This window comes from Rhipicephalus microplus, chromosome X (genome assembly GCF_043290135.1).
Source record: "Rhipicephalus microplus isolate Deutch F79 chromosome X, USDA_Rmic, whole genome shotgun sequence".
Classification (NCBI taxonomy): domain Eukaryota; kingdom Metazoa; phylum Arthropoda; class Arachnida; order Ixodida; family Ixodidae; genus Rhipicephalus; species Rhipicephalus microplus.
Window position 1 is genome coordinate 90,577,738 of NC_134710.1, and position 17,688 is coordinate 90,595,425.

Here is a 17,688-nt window from a genome sequence, read left to right on the forward strand (position 1 = left end):
CTCTTCCCCTCATCTTAATTGCTAGACTTGAATTGAAAACTATATATAATGGCCACGATGATTTCCTTGGCTTCGTTGTCTGTTAGCTTAACATGCTTGTTCAGAATTGCAGGAATAGGTGTAACACAAACAGGACATTGAGGAGAGATATACAACATAGGAGGATTGTTCAGCATTGCCTGGTGTACGTACTTTCCCCAGATAGTACGCACAAGAAGTTTAAAAAACAAATGACCGTACAAATGTCATTCTTACAAATCAATGGCTTGCATAGCTACAGATGTAAGAATTTTATTTTTCATTCATAGTGCTCTGCACTGTTAGGGAAGTGCAAAAAAAGATGAATTCAGGCATGTGGAAATAGCTGTTCAGCTCATGGGCGAGAATGTTATCATTTTCGAAGTTTAATGATAACGCAATCAAGTGAAATCAACTAGAGCACGTAGAGTGCATCGTCGCACATTTCGCTGACCTTTCGTTTAGTGTGACTGGTAGTTTAGAGCATGTGTACGCTATAAGGTGTTTGTTCATATTCATCACAAAATAAGGAACCCGCTCAACCCGTAGTGAAACAATGGGTGGAAGGTGAATCCGAAGCTCTCGGCACTCGTCAGAGCGCAGATGCATCGCTAATGAAACAAAAGCACCACCGAACTGTACCTATAATTGCTAAGGAAAATCGAGAAATGGCTTGAAAACTTACAAAAAAACAGGGGCGCATGCTACAGCTGAAAAGTTAGGCTTTTGTAGTCATAGAAGTTTATTCATGGCGGGCGTGGCAGGTTGCTTCTTGGCTCGATTGAAAAGCTACGAACACCAGGTGAGGGAGGTAAGATGACTAGTGAAGTTCCCAGCTTTGTTTTTGTTCAGTTGGCCTCGCTGGCTACACAAAGGACAAATGCGTTTCCGTACGTCTTTCACTCCCATTCACTCAAACAGCGGAGACAAATAAGTTGAGGGAATCACACTCTTTTCGTTTCAATTTGCTTTCGTCTTATGACATGCTTTAGCCTAGAGTATACCCTCCGCTGGCAAATCTACCAGTATCACTTGATTTAACTAACGTTTGAACTCAATTTCCCTTAAAACTGTGCATTCAAGAGTCTGAAACAGACCTTGGTTTTGTCCAGTTGCTCCAGGTCATGGTCCCGCAGCAGCCTCTCGTACAGTGTACGCGCCAGCGGTGAATGGATCATCGGGCGGAGGGTCGCCATCGCCGGATCTGGAGCCACGCAAGAAGAGGAAAAATGAACAGCATAAATTTGAAGAGCTTCAGTGATTCGTACACGTGCGTCATGAACGAGACGACGCATAAACGCTCAGTAAGCGCAATGCAAGACCGGAGAGAACGATGCACGGCACACATTTACACAGAGTGCATGTGACCACCAGGGTGGTGTAGCGGTGCACAGCTGCAGACCCGAAGGTCCCGCGGCGGTCGTATTTCGATGGCGACGAAACGCCACATGACCCTCTACTGTGCGATGTTAGTGCATGCACTTTAAAAAACGGCAAACGGTCAAAACTTGCGGGACCCTCCACTACGGCGCACCTCAGAATTGTTGATTGATTGATTTGATTGATATATGGGGTGTAACGTCCCAAAACCGCCATATGATTATGAGAGACGCTGTAGTGAAGGGCTCCGGAAATTTCGACCACCTGGGGTTGTTTAACGTGCACCCAAATCTCAGCACACGGGCATGCAGCATTTTCGCCTCCATCGGAAATGCAGCCGCCGCAGCCGTAATTTGATCCCGCGAACTGCGGGTCAGAAGCCGAATACCTTAGCCACTAGACCACCCTGTCGGGGCAAGAATACTTGTGAAGTACGAAAAAAAAAAAAACACCATTCTTCATATGTCGCGAGCTTTATAAACCTAGGCGCGTATCAGGACACAGGCCCATTTCAAGACATCTTTTTTTTCCTTTCTCAGCCGCTGCAGGCAAGTTGTACTTGGGACGTAACTGATACTGGTCTCACACGGGCACTTTTAATCACGATCAGGCGTGATCGGGATCACGACTATCGCGATCTGTCTGACAGATCGCGATTTTGTTCTCGTCTGTCATCCGCTAGGCTGAGCTTGTTGAAAACACTATAAACAACAAAATCGACCATAGTTCGATAAAAAATGCTTTAAAACAGCTATATGTTAAAAAAAAGCATATTTTGAACTGTTTAAAGCTAAGTATTATCTAAAGTATTGCATATTTTAGGATTCGCATCGACCGCATTAGTTACGGGAGAAGCAGACGAGAAAAAGTCGACCGTTGTCTTCAGCGCTTAGTGTAACTCACTCTCTCTGTCAGAGCTGTTAAAGCATCTAGAAGCAAATTGATTATGAGTGTCGCAAGCCTTTTGACTACTTCGCAATGTACGCGCACTTCGTGCTCGAATGAAGAGATATTTACAGTAATTGACCGCTAGCAGGAGCGACTGGAACAGACTTGAGGCACCATGGCGCCTACATTTATTTATTTATTTATTTATTTATTTATTTATTTATTTATTTATTTATTTATTTGTACCCTCAAGGCCTTCAGGCATTTCAGAGGGGAGTGGGTTACAAGGTTATACAAAAAACTAAAAAAAAACTAAAAAGCAGCAACAAAAGTAGTAAGCAGATAAGTACAAACATACATGGGCCCTAATCATACAATGTTAGCTAGTGCTGCACGAAACTGATGGTTGTCTTCGATTGCGGCGGTCAGTCCGGGAAGGCGGTTCCAATCTTGTGACGTCCGAGGAACAAATGACTGAAAGAAGGCATTGGTGTTGCATGGTACTGTTCCTACTTTGTGTCGGTGATCCATACGAGAAGAAATATATGAAGGAGGAGTATATAACTCACTGAATAGGGGCGAATTATGGTAGTAAATTTTGTGAAAGAGACAGAGGCGAGAGTGTTTGCGGCGCGAAGTTAGAGTGGGTAATTGGAGCAAGTTTTTCATGGACGTGACACTTGCCGCACGGGTGAAATTACCGAGAATGAAACGTGCTGCGTTGTTCTGCACGAGCTCAAGTGATGTCACCAGATAGTCATGGCTCGGGTCCCAAATGGATGATGCATATTCGAGTTTAGAACGAACCAATGATTTATACAAAAGTGTTTTTAAAGAGGTAGGTGCAGAAAAGAAGTTGCGGCGAAGGTAGCCAAGCAGGCGATTAGCATTATTATTAACGGTATTAATATGAAGCGACCAGGTAAGATCAGTTGTTATGTGAATTCCCAGGTGTCGGTACGACGTCACAGGTTCAAGAAGTGTGTTGTTAAGGTAATAGGAACCCGTCGAAAGGGCTGTTCTTGAAATGCGTAAGACTTTGCATTTAGTTGTATTAAGTTCCATTAACCATTGCTCACACCAGTTAGAAATTGCATTAATGTCCGATTGCAGTGCCGTAACGTCGTTATCGTTGTTAATTTCTCGAAAAATAACACAGTCATCTACAAACAAGTGAATATTAGAGAGAACACAGCTAGGTAGGTCATTAACGTATATCAAAAACAAAAGTGGTCCCAAGACAGAGCCCTGGGGAACGCCGGAATGAACAGAACTGGGTGGAAAGTCATAGTTATTGGCTGTGACGAACTGAAAACGATTAGAAAGGAAATACTCAATCCATGCAAACAACTTAGGATCTAGATTTAACTTGCTTAGTTTGTAAAGGAGTAGTTTGTGAGACACTTTGTCAAAAGCCTTGGAGAAGTCGAGGAAGATACAATCAGCGGATGAACGGCGATCTAAAATTAAGTGTAGCTTGTGGGTTAATGAAAGCAATTGGGTCTCGCACGAGAACTTCTTTCGAAAACCATGTTGCGTGGGTGAGAAGAAAGAGTTAAATTCAAGAAATTTGACCAGATGGGAAAAAATTACATGTTCGAGAATTTTGCATGGAATGCTTGTTAGTGATATGGGTCGGAAATTGTTAGGCGTGTGTTTGTTACCGGACTTATGGAGTGGCACCACCTTCCCGACTTCCCAATCCGCCGGCAGGATGCTCGTGTCGAGGGTCTGCTGGAATATTTTGCACAAAATAATAGAGGAATACAGAACAGTACTTTTTAAGAACTTCGTATTAATAAGGTCAACACCGGGGCTCGATGAGGGTTTCAGTGACTGGATTATTTTACTTACACCACTTGGGTCAGTAACAATGGGGTTCATGGAGAGATAATTACAGTTCTGAAGTTCAGGTATTGAGGGGTTAGAAGAAACAACAAAGTTCTGGCAAAAAACTGCATTGAGTAGGGAAGAACATTCGCTACTGGGTATAATGGAACCATCTGGCCCAGTCAATGTAATACTATTCGTTTTAGAAGGAGTGATCACACGCCAAAATTTTTTAGGGTCGTTAATAAGCATAGAAGGAAGGGTGCGCTGAAGAAAGTGTGATTTGGCAAGTTTTACTGCTGCAATGTATGCTTTGTTGGCGGTTGTGTATGCGTTCCATCGGTAATCACTCGGGGATTTTTTAGCCAGACGATAGCAGCGCTTTTTTCGATTAGACAGCCTGTTTAACTGCTTGTTGTACCAAGGCGCCTCCGGGTTAGAATTTATTGTGCGCAGAGGGATGTATTTATCAGTTAGTTCGTGAACTTTATTTTTAAATAGGTTCCAGTTTTCTTGAACGGTACGCGTATCAAAATGCAACAAGAAAATGTCCAGAAAGCAAGCTAGTTCGTTGTTAATAGTTTCAAAGTCTGCTCTTGAGTAGTCGCGAATTTGCTTAGTTTGACGCTAAGTTTGACGCTAAGTTTGACGCTAAGTTTGACATTAAGATTGACGCTTCGCTGCGACTACACGGCTACGAGCGGCGGCCATCAGAAATAAAAGCGAAGGTTAATAATCTCACACAGCAATACGGGTGAGTGCCCCCGCCCCACACACACGCACACGCACGCACGCGCGCGCGCACACACACACACACACACACACACACACACACACACACACACACACACACACACACACACACACACACACACACACACACACACACACACACACACACACACACACACACACACACACACACACACACACACACACACACACACACACACACACACACACACACACACACACACACACACACACACACACACACACACACACACACACACACACACATTACGAGAGGCGCTGACGTGCAGGGCTTCGGAAATTCAGGCCACTCGGGCTTTTTTCACCTGCATCCAAATTTGAGCACACGCGCCTACAGCATTTTCGCCTCCATCGAAAATGCAGCCGCCGCAGCCAGGATTCGATCCCACGACCTGCGGGTCAGCAGCACCAGTACTTTACCCACTAGATCACCGCGGCGAGCCATTCACGTCACGTAATACAAAATTTGGTATATGTGAAACTATCTAACTTTATTATTATTGATTGCAGTAGAGAAGAACCATACTAATCAACATACCTCAGCGTCAGATGTAGTTGCCGAGAACAAATAAAATCAGCAAGGGAATCAGCAGTCTACGAGTGTGCCGGCAGGGCCTTGCTTGGGGTTAGTAGCTTGAAGAGATGAGAAAAAAAAGAAAAAAAACTGCTTTAGCTTACTTGTACAAAATAAGATGCCATTTTATAAGTATATTGTAGAACAAATTTAAGGTTTCTGAATTTCACTGTGCATTCGGGGTCATACATACAGTAGACTCTCAGCAAAAAAAAAAAAAAATCTCGTAAACGTAACTCCTGCTTGGAACAAGGGCTTTTGGCAAGACTGGTTTCCTAATTGTATTCTCGGTATTCTCAGTACTGCTCCCTTCTGGTTACAATTAACGAAATTCTACAGTATGCTCCACTCTGAGGTTATCATAAAATAACTGCGTGTATTAATGATTCAACGCAAGATTTGCTGATCTAAAGGTTATCTGAAAACTGTATATACATCAGACAGCTTCGTGAGATGCTTGGAAGCATGAATGTACTGATGTGTTTCATAAGACCCCTTCTCATTTTACAAATTACACATATTATAAAATAGTCTTTCCAGATCTATAAGCCTTCACTGCATGACTGCGAGACAACCGTGAGCGTGTTCCACCTTGCACATTGTAGTGTTGTACAAGTTTGAGAGGTCTTGAACCATATGTGTAGTCAGTTTCTGAGATTGTATAACGACACACTCATGTTGTGTGAACACAGCATATGCACGTGAGCGACGTTCAAACAATGCTTACATCAATGTGCTGCGCCTGATACTTTGCACTTTAAAGTGCATGCACTTTAAAAAACGGCAAACGGTCATAACTTCCGGGATCCTCCCCTACGGCGCACCTCAGAATCGTTGATTGATTTAATTGATTGATATATGGGGTGTAACACCCCAAAACCACCATATGATTTTGAGAGACGCTGTAGTGAAGGGCTCCGGAAATTTCGACCACCTGGGTTATTTTAACGTGCACCCAAATCTGAGCACACGGGCATGCAGCATTTTCGCCTCCACCGGAAATGCAGCCGCCGCTGTCGGAATTTGATCCCGCGAACTGCGGGTCAGAAGCCGAATACCTTAGCCACTAGACCACCCTGTCGGGGCAAGAATACTTGTGAAGTACGAAAAAAAAAAAACACCATTCTTCATATGTCGCGAGCTTTATAAACCTAGGCGCGTATCAGGACACAGGCCCATTTTAAAACATCTTTTTTTTTTCTTTCTCAGCTGCTGCAGACAAGTTGTACTTGGGACGTAACTGATACTGGTGTCACACGGGCACTTTTAATCGCGATAAGGCGTGATCGGGATCACGACTATCGCGATCTGTCTGACAGATCGCGATTTTGCTCTCGTCTGAATCCGCTAAGCTGAGCTTGTTGAAAACACTATAAACAAGAAAATCGACCATAGTTCGATAAAAAATGCTTTAAAACAGCTATATGTTAAAAAAAAGCATATTTTGAACTGTTTAAAGCTAAGTATTATCTAAAGTATTGCATATTTTAGGATTCGCATCGACCGCATTAGTTACGGGAGAAGCAGACGAGAAAAAGTCGACCGTTGTATTCAGCGCTTAGTCCAGCTCACTCTCTCTGTCAGAGCTGTTGGAGCATCTAGAAGCAAATTGATTATGAGTGTCGCAAGCCTTTTGACTACTTCGCAATGTACGCGCAATTCGTGCTCGAATGAAGAGATATTTACAGTAATTGACCGCTAGCAGGAGCGACTGGAAGAGACTTGAGGCACCATGGCACCTACAACAAGATTGACGCTTCGCTGCGACTACACGGCTACGAGCGGCGGCCATCAGAAATAAAAGTGAAGGTTAATGATCTCACACAGCAATACGGGTGAGTGCCCCCCCCCCCACACACACACACACGCACACACACACACATTACGAGAGGCGCTGTAGTGCAGGGCTTCGGAAATTGAGGCCACTTGGGCTTTTTTTACCTGCACCCAAATTTGAGCACACGCGCCTACAGCATTTTCGCCTCCATCAAAAATGCAGCCACTGCAGCCAGGATTCGATTCCACGACCTGCGGGTAAGCAGCACCAGTGTTTTAGGCACTAGATCACCGCGGCGAGCCATTCACGTCACCTAATACCAAATTTGGTATATGTGAAACTATCGAACTCTATTATTATTGATTGCAGTAGAGAAAAACCATACTAATCAACATACAACAGCGTCAGATGTAGATGCCGAGAACACATAAAATCAGCAAGGGGATTAGCAGTCTACGAGTGTGCCGGCAAGGACTTGGTTGGGGTTAGTAGCTTGAAGAGATGAGAAAGAAAAGAAAAAACTGCTTTAGCTTACTTGTACAAAATAAGATGCCAATTTATAAGTATATTGTTGAACAAATTTAAGTTTTCTGAATTTCACTGTGCATTCGGGGTCATACATACAGTAGACTCTCAGTAAAAAAAATCTCGTGAACATAACTCCTGCTTGGAACAATGGCTTTTGGCAAGACTGGCTTCCTACTTGTACTCTCGGTATTCTCAGTACTGGTCCCTTCTGGTTACATTTAACGAAATTCTACAGTATGCTCCACTCTGAGGCTATCATAAAATAACTGCGTGTATTAATGATTCAACGCAAGATTCGCTGATATAAAGCATATCTGAAAACTGTTTATACCTCAGACAGCTTCCTGAGATACTTGGAAGCATCAATTTGCTGATGTGTTTCATAAAGGCCCTTTTTCATTTTACAAATTAGACACATTAGGAAATAGTCTTCCCAGCACTATAAGCCTGCATTGCATGGCTGCGAGATAACCATGAACATGTTCCACCTTGCTCATTATAGTGTTGTACAAGTTTGAGAGGTCTTGAACCATATGTGTAGTCTGTTTGTGAGATTGTATAAAGACACACGCATGTTGTGTGAACACAGAAGATGAACGTAAGCGAGGTTCAAACAACGCTTACGTAAATGTGCTGCGTGTGCTACTTTGCACATGCACTCATGCGCCATCATGGCATTATCAGCAGGAGGGGTGTAGACAAATTTTGAGCCAGTCTTGGTCCTTTTGGAACAAATGGCATGGTTCAGAGGACGTCATTGATTCATCAGCAAAACGAAGTGCGTGATGCAGCACCTTGTTGAAAGGAAATTAAAAAGTGGATTCTTGGGTACTGCTGCTGTTGCACAGATCACGAAGGACACCAATAGGAGGCCATATAAGCAAAAAAAAAAAGATTATCTGCCAATAAGTAAGCCTGCCATAGATATTTTCCCTAACTTTCAGAGGGCCGATTTTCACCACCTTCTTTTGAAAAAAATTCCAGATGTGCTTGGCACTTCTTAGCTCAAGACATCTCTGAAAAAAAAAATAAGAGTATTTAACGGAAAATCACAAAGTGTGAGTTCTGGTGAATTTCTTAGTGTAGCCACCTGAGAAAATGCCTCCAAATCAGTTTCACATTACGTCAAATATCAGTCAATAGCATCGTGAAAAATAGAAGTTTATTGTACTGTCTCTTGGGCTGGTTGAGCACTGTGAACTGTTTGACGAAGCATTAAAAGAGATTTAATTTTTTCTTTAGAACCCCTTATTCTATAATTATTATATGAAATGACTTCGACCCTGCGAAAACCAGCCAACTAGTGCTGAGGATGACAGAGATAAGTAAGAAAGGGTTGAATAAATTATTAGTGCCTAGAGTATGTGCAGAGATGGCGTAGTGGTTAGAAACTCAGCCTCACATGCACGAGGTCCGTGGCACGAATCCCGAGGCCGCGCAGCTCCCTACCGGATTAAAAAAAAAGCCCGCGTGGTGATGGAACTGCATTAGGAGGCCTGGAGTGCGGCCTCACCGGTTACCACCGCCGGTAACGCACTTCCTCACTAGAGAAGGATTGGCCACCGAGGTGCAGTATCTGGCCACTACCTCCCACATGCATACGTCAATTAACTCATGGCCCTCAGTACCCAGCAGTTGCGAAGCAACTGACCATGGCGGTGATCAGATGTGCAACGCAGCAGAGGGTGCTAAGAATCTCTGGATCCGGACAGGCCGCCATTGGAACCTGAACTTGCCAACGTTTAACGATCTAGTGAGGCAAGTCTAGCTGTAATATTTGAGGAGCTAGAGGGTATTAAATGCGATGTAATAGGGCTCAGTGAGATTAGGAGGACAGATGAGGCCTATTCGGTGCTAAAGGACCGGCACGTCTTTTTCTACCAGGGCTGGGCTGACAGAAGAAAACTGGGAGTAGCGTTCCTTACACACAGAAACATAGCTGGCAACACACAGGAATTCTATAGCAGTAATGAAAAGGTGGTAGGTATCGTAATTAAACTCAATAAGAGATACACGATGAATGTGGTACAGGCTTATGCGCCTACGTCCATCATGATGACGCGTCAGTTGAAAGCTTCTATGAAGAAGTGGAATCGGCAATGAGAAAGGTAAAAACACAATATACTATAATGATGGGAGACTTCAATGCAAAAGTAGGGAAGAAACAGGTTGGAGACCAGGCAGTAAGATACTATAGCATCGGTACTAGAAATGCCAGAGAAAGCTACTAGTAGAATTCGCAGAACGCAATAATTTACGGATTTTGAATACCTTCTACCGAAAGCGAGGGAATCATAAGTGGACATGGAGGAGCACAATTGGCGACAATAAGAACGAAATATGCTTTATACAGAGCGCACAGCCAGGCATCGTGCAGGATGTGGAAGTTCTTGGCAAGGTACGATGCAGTAACCATAGAATGGTACGGTCCAAAATTAGCCTAGACTTGAAGAAGGAACGACAGAAACTGATACGCAAAAAGCCAATGAATGAGCTAGCACTGAGAGGGAAAGTAAAGGAATTCAGAGTCTCGCTTCAGAACAGGTATTCGGCTCTTATCGAGGAGAACAGTTTTAGCATCAACGCATTGAATGATGATCTGACGAGTACCATTACGGAGTGTGCCGTGGAAGTTGGAGGTACTGCAGTTAGACAGGACGGGGGCAAGCTGTCCCAGAAACGAAAATGTCATTAAATAGCGTCAAAGCATCAAAGCTTCAAGTACAAGAGACACAATAGAGTTAACAGAGCTTCAGAAGTTGATTGTAAGCGTAAGGTGTCCGATGTAAGAAGGTATAACATGGAGAGAATTAAACAAGCTCTGAAGAACGGAGGAAGCGTCAAAGCAGAGAAGAGAAAACTTGGGATAGGCAAAAACCTGATGTATGCTCTAAGGAAACACGAAGGCAAAGTAACTACCAAAATGGATAGGATAGTAAAATTAGCGGAGGAGTTTTATAGAGATTTGTACAGTAGCAAGCACAACCACGACCTAGCTAGCAGTAACCCAGATGACACCCCACCAGTAATGATAAAAGAAGTCAGAAAAGCATTGAAGAGCTTGCAAAGAGGCAAAGCTGCTGGTGATGACCAGGTAACATTCGATCTGCTGAAAGATGGAGGGCAGATTGTGTTAGAAAAACTAGAGACCCTGGTTACGAGGTGTCTTCTAGCGGGAAGAGAACCATAATCTTGGAAGAATGCTAACATCATCCTAATACATAGGAAAGAAGACGGCAAGGACTTGAACAATTACAGGCTGATCAGCTTGCTCTCCGTAGTTTACAAGCTATTCACAAAGGTAATTGCTAACAGAATTAAGACAACATTAGCATTCTATTACCAAAAGAACAAGCGGGATTTTGAACAGGTTACTCAACAATCGACCGCATTCATACTTTCAACCATGTAAAAGATAAATGCTCAGAATATAGCCAGCCACGATACATAGCCTTCATAGATTACGAAAAGGCGTTTGATTCAGTAGACTTATCAGCAGTCATGCAGACACTGCAGAATCAAGGCGTAGACGAAGCGTATATAAACATGCTGGATGAAATCTACAGGGGTGCAACTGCTACCACAGTGCTTTATAAAAAAGCAACAGATTAATAATCAAAAAGGGCGTAAGGCAGTGGGATACAATCTTCACAATGCTATTTACCACGTGCTTACAGAACGTTTTCAGAGGCCTAGAATGGGAACAGTTAGCGATACGAGTTAATAGAGAGTACCTTAGTAACGTACGCTTTGCCGATGTCATTGCATTGCTGAGTAACTCAGCGGACGAACTGCAACTAATTATTACGGAGTTAGACAAGGAGAACAGAAAAGTAGGTCCTAAAATTAACCCGCAGGAAACGAAAGTATTGTACAACAACCTCGGAAGAGAACAGTGCTTCGATATAGGTTAAAAGTGCACTTAAAGTTGTAAACGACTATGTCTACTTAGGACAGGTAATAATCGCGGAGCGGAACCACGAAACTGAAGTAACTGGAAGAATAAAAATGGGGTGGAGCACATTTGGCTAGCACTCTCAGATCATGACAGCTAGATTGCCACTATCCCCCAAGAGAAAGGTGTATAACAGCTGCACCTTGCCGGTACTTAGCTACAGAGCACAAACCTTGGGACTTACAAAGGAGGTTCAGCCTAAATTGAGGACGACGCAGCGAGCAATGTAAAGGAAAATGGTAGGTGTAACCTTAAGAGACAAGAAGAAATCAGAGTAGATTAGGGAACAAACCGGGGCTAAGAATATCATAGTTGAAATCAAGAGGAAATGTACATAGGCGTGGCATCTTGCACGTAGAAAGGACAACCGCTGGTCATTAAGGGTAACTAACTGGATTCCTAGAGAAGGCACGCGGGTTAGAGGGAGAGAGAAGATTATGGGGGCAAATGAGATTAAGAAGTTTGCGGGTATAAATTGGCAGCAGCAAGCAAAGAACCCAGTTGACTGGCAGAACATGGGAGAGGCTTTTGTCCTGCAGTGGACGTAGTCAGGCTGCTGCTGCTGCTGCTGATAATGATGATGATAATAGAACTTGCGAAACGGCCACGAGCATGCTATGACCATTGCATGTAGTGATGTTTTCCATGATACACATATCAAGATTGCGATGTTTGGACGAGTCATATACCTTCGTCATCCATTCACGTCACGTAATACCAAATTACGGCATATGTAATGTTTGCGAAACGTTTGGGAGTGAATCATGAGCGTGGTATGTAGTCATGATCTTGCATGACACGCGTGTAATGATTATCATTTTTGCACCAGTCGTATACCTTCATCATACATTTACATCACGTAACGCCAAATTTGGTATATTTGAAGCTAGCGAAACGGCCGCGAGAGCATCATGAGCATGGCGTGTAGTCATGACTTGAATCACATGCATGTCATGATTTCCACGTTACAGCCTGTTACTCATGTTTGATATGCAGTCATGTCATACCATACCAGTTCTGGAATATTTCGTGTGAACGAAACTACCTTCCCATCAGCAAGAGCATGGCATTCTACACATATACGACATGATTTTCATGTTACCACTAGTCACTTATACTCGTCATGACGCCATGTTGTGCCATATCAATTTGGTATGATCCATTATCGAAATAGCCGGGAGAATCTAAAGTTGTAGGCGGATAGATAGATAGATAGATAGATAGATAGATAGATACATAGATACGGCTAAAGTCGCCGAAGTTCGCGAAGAAATGCTTCGCATTCAAAAGAAGGGAGGAGGGAGGAGGGTCATTGCCTGAATGAATACAAGCACTCATGGAAAGGCAACACCGTATCCACACGTATCTCGACAATTCACAACATGGATGCAAGCATAACTTTTGCGACACCCTCTGTAATTCAAGCTTAATGATCACGCTACTAGAGAGATTGCTGAGGCTTGCTATATGAACACAGAAAGTGAATTGATGTGAAAGTATGCCTCAAATAGCGCTACATGACAATAAAACTTCTGACCTGAATCGATTGAGTATACAGCAAACGAGTGCACATGCAATCATCGTTATAATCTTTTGTATTCTTTGATGGAAAAGGTGGCTTTGGCTATTATGATGTATGAGCACGTGGTGCTTGGTAATTACTTAAAATAGCGCGCATTATTTTAATAAAGGCGGTTGTGAGATGCGCTGTGTGGTCTGTATTACTTACATTCTACTCGTATGTCCTCGTTGCCACGGTTCCCATTTCTAAAATGCATTAGCGAGCATCTATACGTTCGAAGCCCCATGCGCAATAAGCAATTGAATATGCCTAGTGAGTGATTAGTGGAACAGATGGGCGCATTGCAGAAATAACGGCATATGCTGTATGGCATCGATCAAAAATTATTGGGTGGCGAGTAAAGCACGTCGGCCCTGATTTATTTCCAAAGCGGTTATCTGCACGGCTTATTGCTAGCCGCGATTATATCAGTAGCACTTCACAGTGTGTGCGAGACGTGTTGAACCCCGAGGGCACTCACATGTCTTATCGAGCTGTAGCTAAAACTTTGTGTCAATCGCTAATCACTAGGTGAATAACTGTCGACGATTTCCTCCGACACAGATGTCTGCGGCACCGCTACGGTGACACTTCGATTTATTATAGACATGGTTACATCTGAGACAAGCAATGAAAGCGCGAGCGCCACTACTGAAATCTGTGGAAGGGTTCTATAGTGCTGCTTGTATAAACATAACTACTACATTACAGTGAAAGACAAAAGATTATTGCACCCTAATCTACCCTTAACCCTCCTCAAGAGAAATGTATATAAAGCCTGAATCTTGCCAGTACTTACCAACGCAGCAGAAAACTGAAAGATTACAAAAAGGAGTCAGCCTGAATCGACGACGCAGCGAGCGATGGAAAGGAAAAATGATAGGTGTAACCTTAAGAGAGAATAAGAGAGCAGAGTGTGTGAGCAAAAAGCAGTGTTAAGGATATCATAGTTGAAATCAAAAAGTGGGACATGCGTCGGGCACGTGACACGTAGGCAACATAACCACTGGTCATTAAGGATAACTGATTAGATTCTCGCCGCCGCGGTGGTCTAGTGACTAAGGTACTCGGCTGCTGACCCGCAGGTCGCGGGATCGAATACCGACTGTGGCGGCTGCATTTCCAATGGAGGCTGAAATGCTGTAGGCCCGTGTGCTCAGATTTGGGTGCACGTTAAAGAACTCCAGGTGATCGAAATTTCCGGAGCCTTCCACTACGGCGTCTCTCATAACCATATGGTAATTTATGGACGTTAAACCCCACATATCAATCAAATCAACCACGTACCACTGCGAGAAGGGTCAGAGCAAAAGAGAAAACGCCGCTCCTTGTGTCGGTCGCAAGAGGTTTTTGTAAACCGAAAGATTTTGTTTTCTCTTGCAGTATTCATCGCACAGATATTGTGCTGAATGTCATAATTTTGGCATCAGCACACACTCTCCTGAAAAAGCACCGAACGTGTCTTTGACAACAGATGTTCGAAAGAGAAGAAATAAAACTGCACAAACTTTAGAAATGAGTGAAGAACAGTTTCTCTGCATCCTCTAGATAGTGTGTGTGTGCGTGTGCCACAGGTCTTGTAAATTAGGGAGGCGATTGCCGGGCTAATTCCAAGGGCCGAAGTATCGGCCCCCCGAACCACACCACGAAAGCGTGGACAATTCGGAAGTGGTCCTTTTTGGCACGCCAGCGGACGCCGGCTGTGGCCCAAAGTACAAGTCAGAGCCGAGAGTTGATAAACAAAACAAAATTATTTTCTCAATAATGGCAGATCAAAACAATACACAAGAATGCACACTCCACAATAATTGCATACAATACGTCACCAATAAAACAACGTACTACACAGTACAATCAGCCACACTCGAAAAAACGGACACCGACAACAATACGCAATACAATGCAGTCGCATGCATTGAACAACCAAGACACTTAAAGAATAAAGAGACAGGAAACCTATTCAGTCCAAAGTTCTTGGAACAAAAGTCTGGATGACACTCTTCCAAGAATCACTCAAAGTTCAGCGTTGTTGTCGTTCCGCTGCCCCCGAAGTTTCTCTTCCAGGAAACCTCGCGTCTTCAATTGGCTACTCTTCAAGCTTCAAACTTTCTCGCCGGAAGCACGTCGGCTTCACACACGCAGCTGTGGCCACGCGTCTTCGCTCGATAGCGGTAGACACACGCTCTTGCCTGTAGCTCGAGTGGTCACCCCTCAGGTGGAAATCATCTTCTTCTCCTGCTTTGTCTCTACGGACAAAACCTCGCCGACTACACAGCTGAATCCTTACGCGCTCTGGCGCTAACTTCCGTCTTCTCCTAATCTCTCACCTCGGCTGCTCGATTAAATACCTTCCGCGCGAGATTCCAGAAAGTTCTCATCCTTTCGTCGGCGCGATACGCAGCGAAGGTTGGGGAGAGGGCGAGACGGTTCGAAGGTCGTCCGCGACGGATGACGCAACCGGGCATCACCACGCCCCTTTCCATCTAGAAAGTTCCAGTGCTTGCTCGGGCACCGATGAGAGGAGGTTCGTCGGCGAATTCACGCTTCCGAGGGAGAGAGTTGCGCGCCCGGGGAGTCTATGGATGTTTGTTTTCTTTTTTTTTTATCGTTGACCTCGCGGCGTCACTCCGGCGTTTCGTCGCGACAATTTGGCGGCGTGCCCTTTTTGAGCGCTCGTTCTGTGACAGCGTGCGTGTGTGGGTAAATAAACAATGAACAAAATTTACCTTATTAATTTCGTCCCTTTGTTGATCCATCAAATTCTGCTCTTATAGATCGACCACACGTTCAATAGCGCACAATATTTCACTTTTTTCATGGAAGAAATGGCTCACAGGTGAATCGCTAAATGCTCTAAAGCGCATTACATTACTTAAATTAGCGCCTTTTTGACCCAAAAGGGAGAATAAAGAGCATGCAAAACTTGCTGCGAACGCTTTAGCCTTTAATGGGAGACGATGGTGGCAATGAATTCACAGCCTTCCGTACCAATGCCACCTAGAAGAATATTTTTCTAGGTGGCATTGGCCTAGCCCAGTTCGCGAACAACGGTTTCGCTCAAGGGCGCTGGTTTATCGGATTCTCCACTCTCGCTGTTTTAGATGCCACGATAGCTCCACGGTACATAAGATGGACTGCGCCCGCTCCACTCCACTCAAAGTGAGCTACGGTGATGAGTCAAAATGAATAAATACATGTCGAGCCTACAAACGTTTCTCTCTTTCTTTCTCTTCCAATCTTAAAGAAATTGGGAGATGCCACGTACACTGGAAATCGACGATATGCGAAGCAAGAATGAAAAAGGCTGATATGCCACTTTATAATCAGCACAACGTTTCGATGCGGCCATAAATTATCCCGTACATGACATTCATGTCGGGATTCTACTGGTTACGCATGGCATTGGTGTTTGTCGTCCATTCACGTCACGTAACACCAAAGTTGGTATATGTTAAGCTAGCGAAACGGCTGAGAACGCAATATGAACGTAGCATGTATTCATGTTTTACGTGACATGCATGTCATAATTATCATGCTGTGAAGTGTCATATACTTTCATAATCCATTCACGTCACGTTGATTTTTGAGTGATATGTGGGGTTTCACTTCCACAAAACACCATATGATTATGAGAGGCGCTGTTGTGCAGGGCTTCGGAAATTCAGACCACTTGGGCTTCCTTCACCAGCATCCAAATCTGAGCACACGGACCTACATCATTTTCGCCTCCACCGAAAATGCAGCCGCCGCAGCCAGGATTCGATCCCACGAACTGCGGGTCAGCAGCCCCAATACTTTACCCACTAGATCACCGCGGCGGGGCCATTCACGTCGCGTAATACCAAATTTAGTATATGTGAAACTATTGAACTTGATTATTATTGGTTGCTGTAGAAAAGAACCATACTAATAAACATACCTCAGATGCAGATGGGGGTAACGAAGAAACAGTAGGTGAGGAAGGGGAATACGCACTCTAGGAGGGTCCCCGCGCCGCCTCGGAGGATAACTTGAAGAGATGACAAAGAAAAGAAAAATACTGCTTTAGCTTACTTGTACACATAAGTGTGCCATTTTAAAATCATATTTTAAAACAAATTTAAGTTTTCTGAAATTCACTGTGCATTCGGGGTCATATAAATGTTGACTCTCAGTGAACGAAAAATCTCGTAAACCGAACTTCTGCTTGGAACATGGGCTTCTGACAAGATTGATTTCCTACCTGTATTTTTAGTATACTCAGTACTGGTATTTTGTGGTTACATTAAACGAAATTCTGCAGCATGTCCCGCTCTAAGGTTATCATAAAATAACTCCGTGTATTATTGATTCAACGCAAGATTCGCTGATATAAAGCATATCTGAAAACTGCATATACCTCAGACAGCTTCCTGAGATACTTG

The 17,688-nt window shown here is 43.8% G+C and overlaps 1 protein-coding gene across 7 annotated transcripts in view; it reads right to left on the reverse strand.

The window, feature by feature from the left end:
* Window positions 1-17,688, reverse strand: part of LOC119176224 (protein-L-histidine N-pros-methyltransferase) — a 240,209-nt gene that overhangs the window by 180,377 nt on the left and 42,144 nt on the right. The window contains exons 3-6 of one of the 7 annotated variants that reach the window (XM_075877266.1): window positions 17,205-17,294; window positions 7,406-7,492; window positions 5,429-5,523; window positions 1,116-1,222 (exon numbers count right to left, since the gene is read on the reverse strand). In XM_075877266.1, the coding sequence (XP_075733381.1) occupies window positions 1,116-1,214 (99 nt within the window). In that variant the 5' untranslated portion in view covers window positions 1,215-1,222; window positions 5,429-5,523; window positions 7,406-7,492; window positions 17,205-17,294. Of the gene's footprint in view, window positions 1-1,115; window positions 1,223-5,195; window positions 5,279-5,428; window positions 5,524-7,405; window positions 7,493-17,204; window positions 17,295-17,688 lie in introns of those variants that run through there. The other 6 variants (XM_075877268.1, XM_075877265.1, XM_075877267.1 and 3 more) reach the window with 6 other exon arrangements.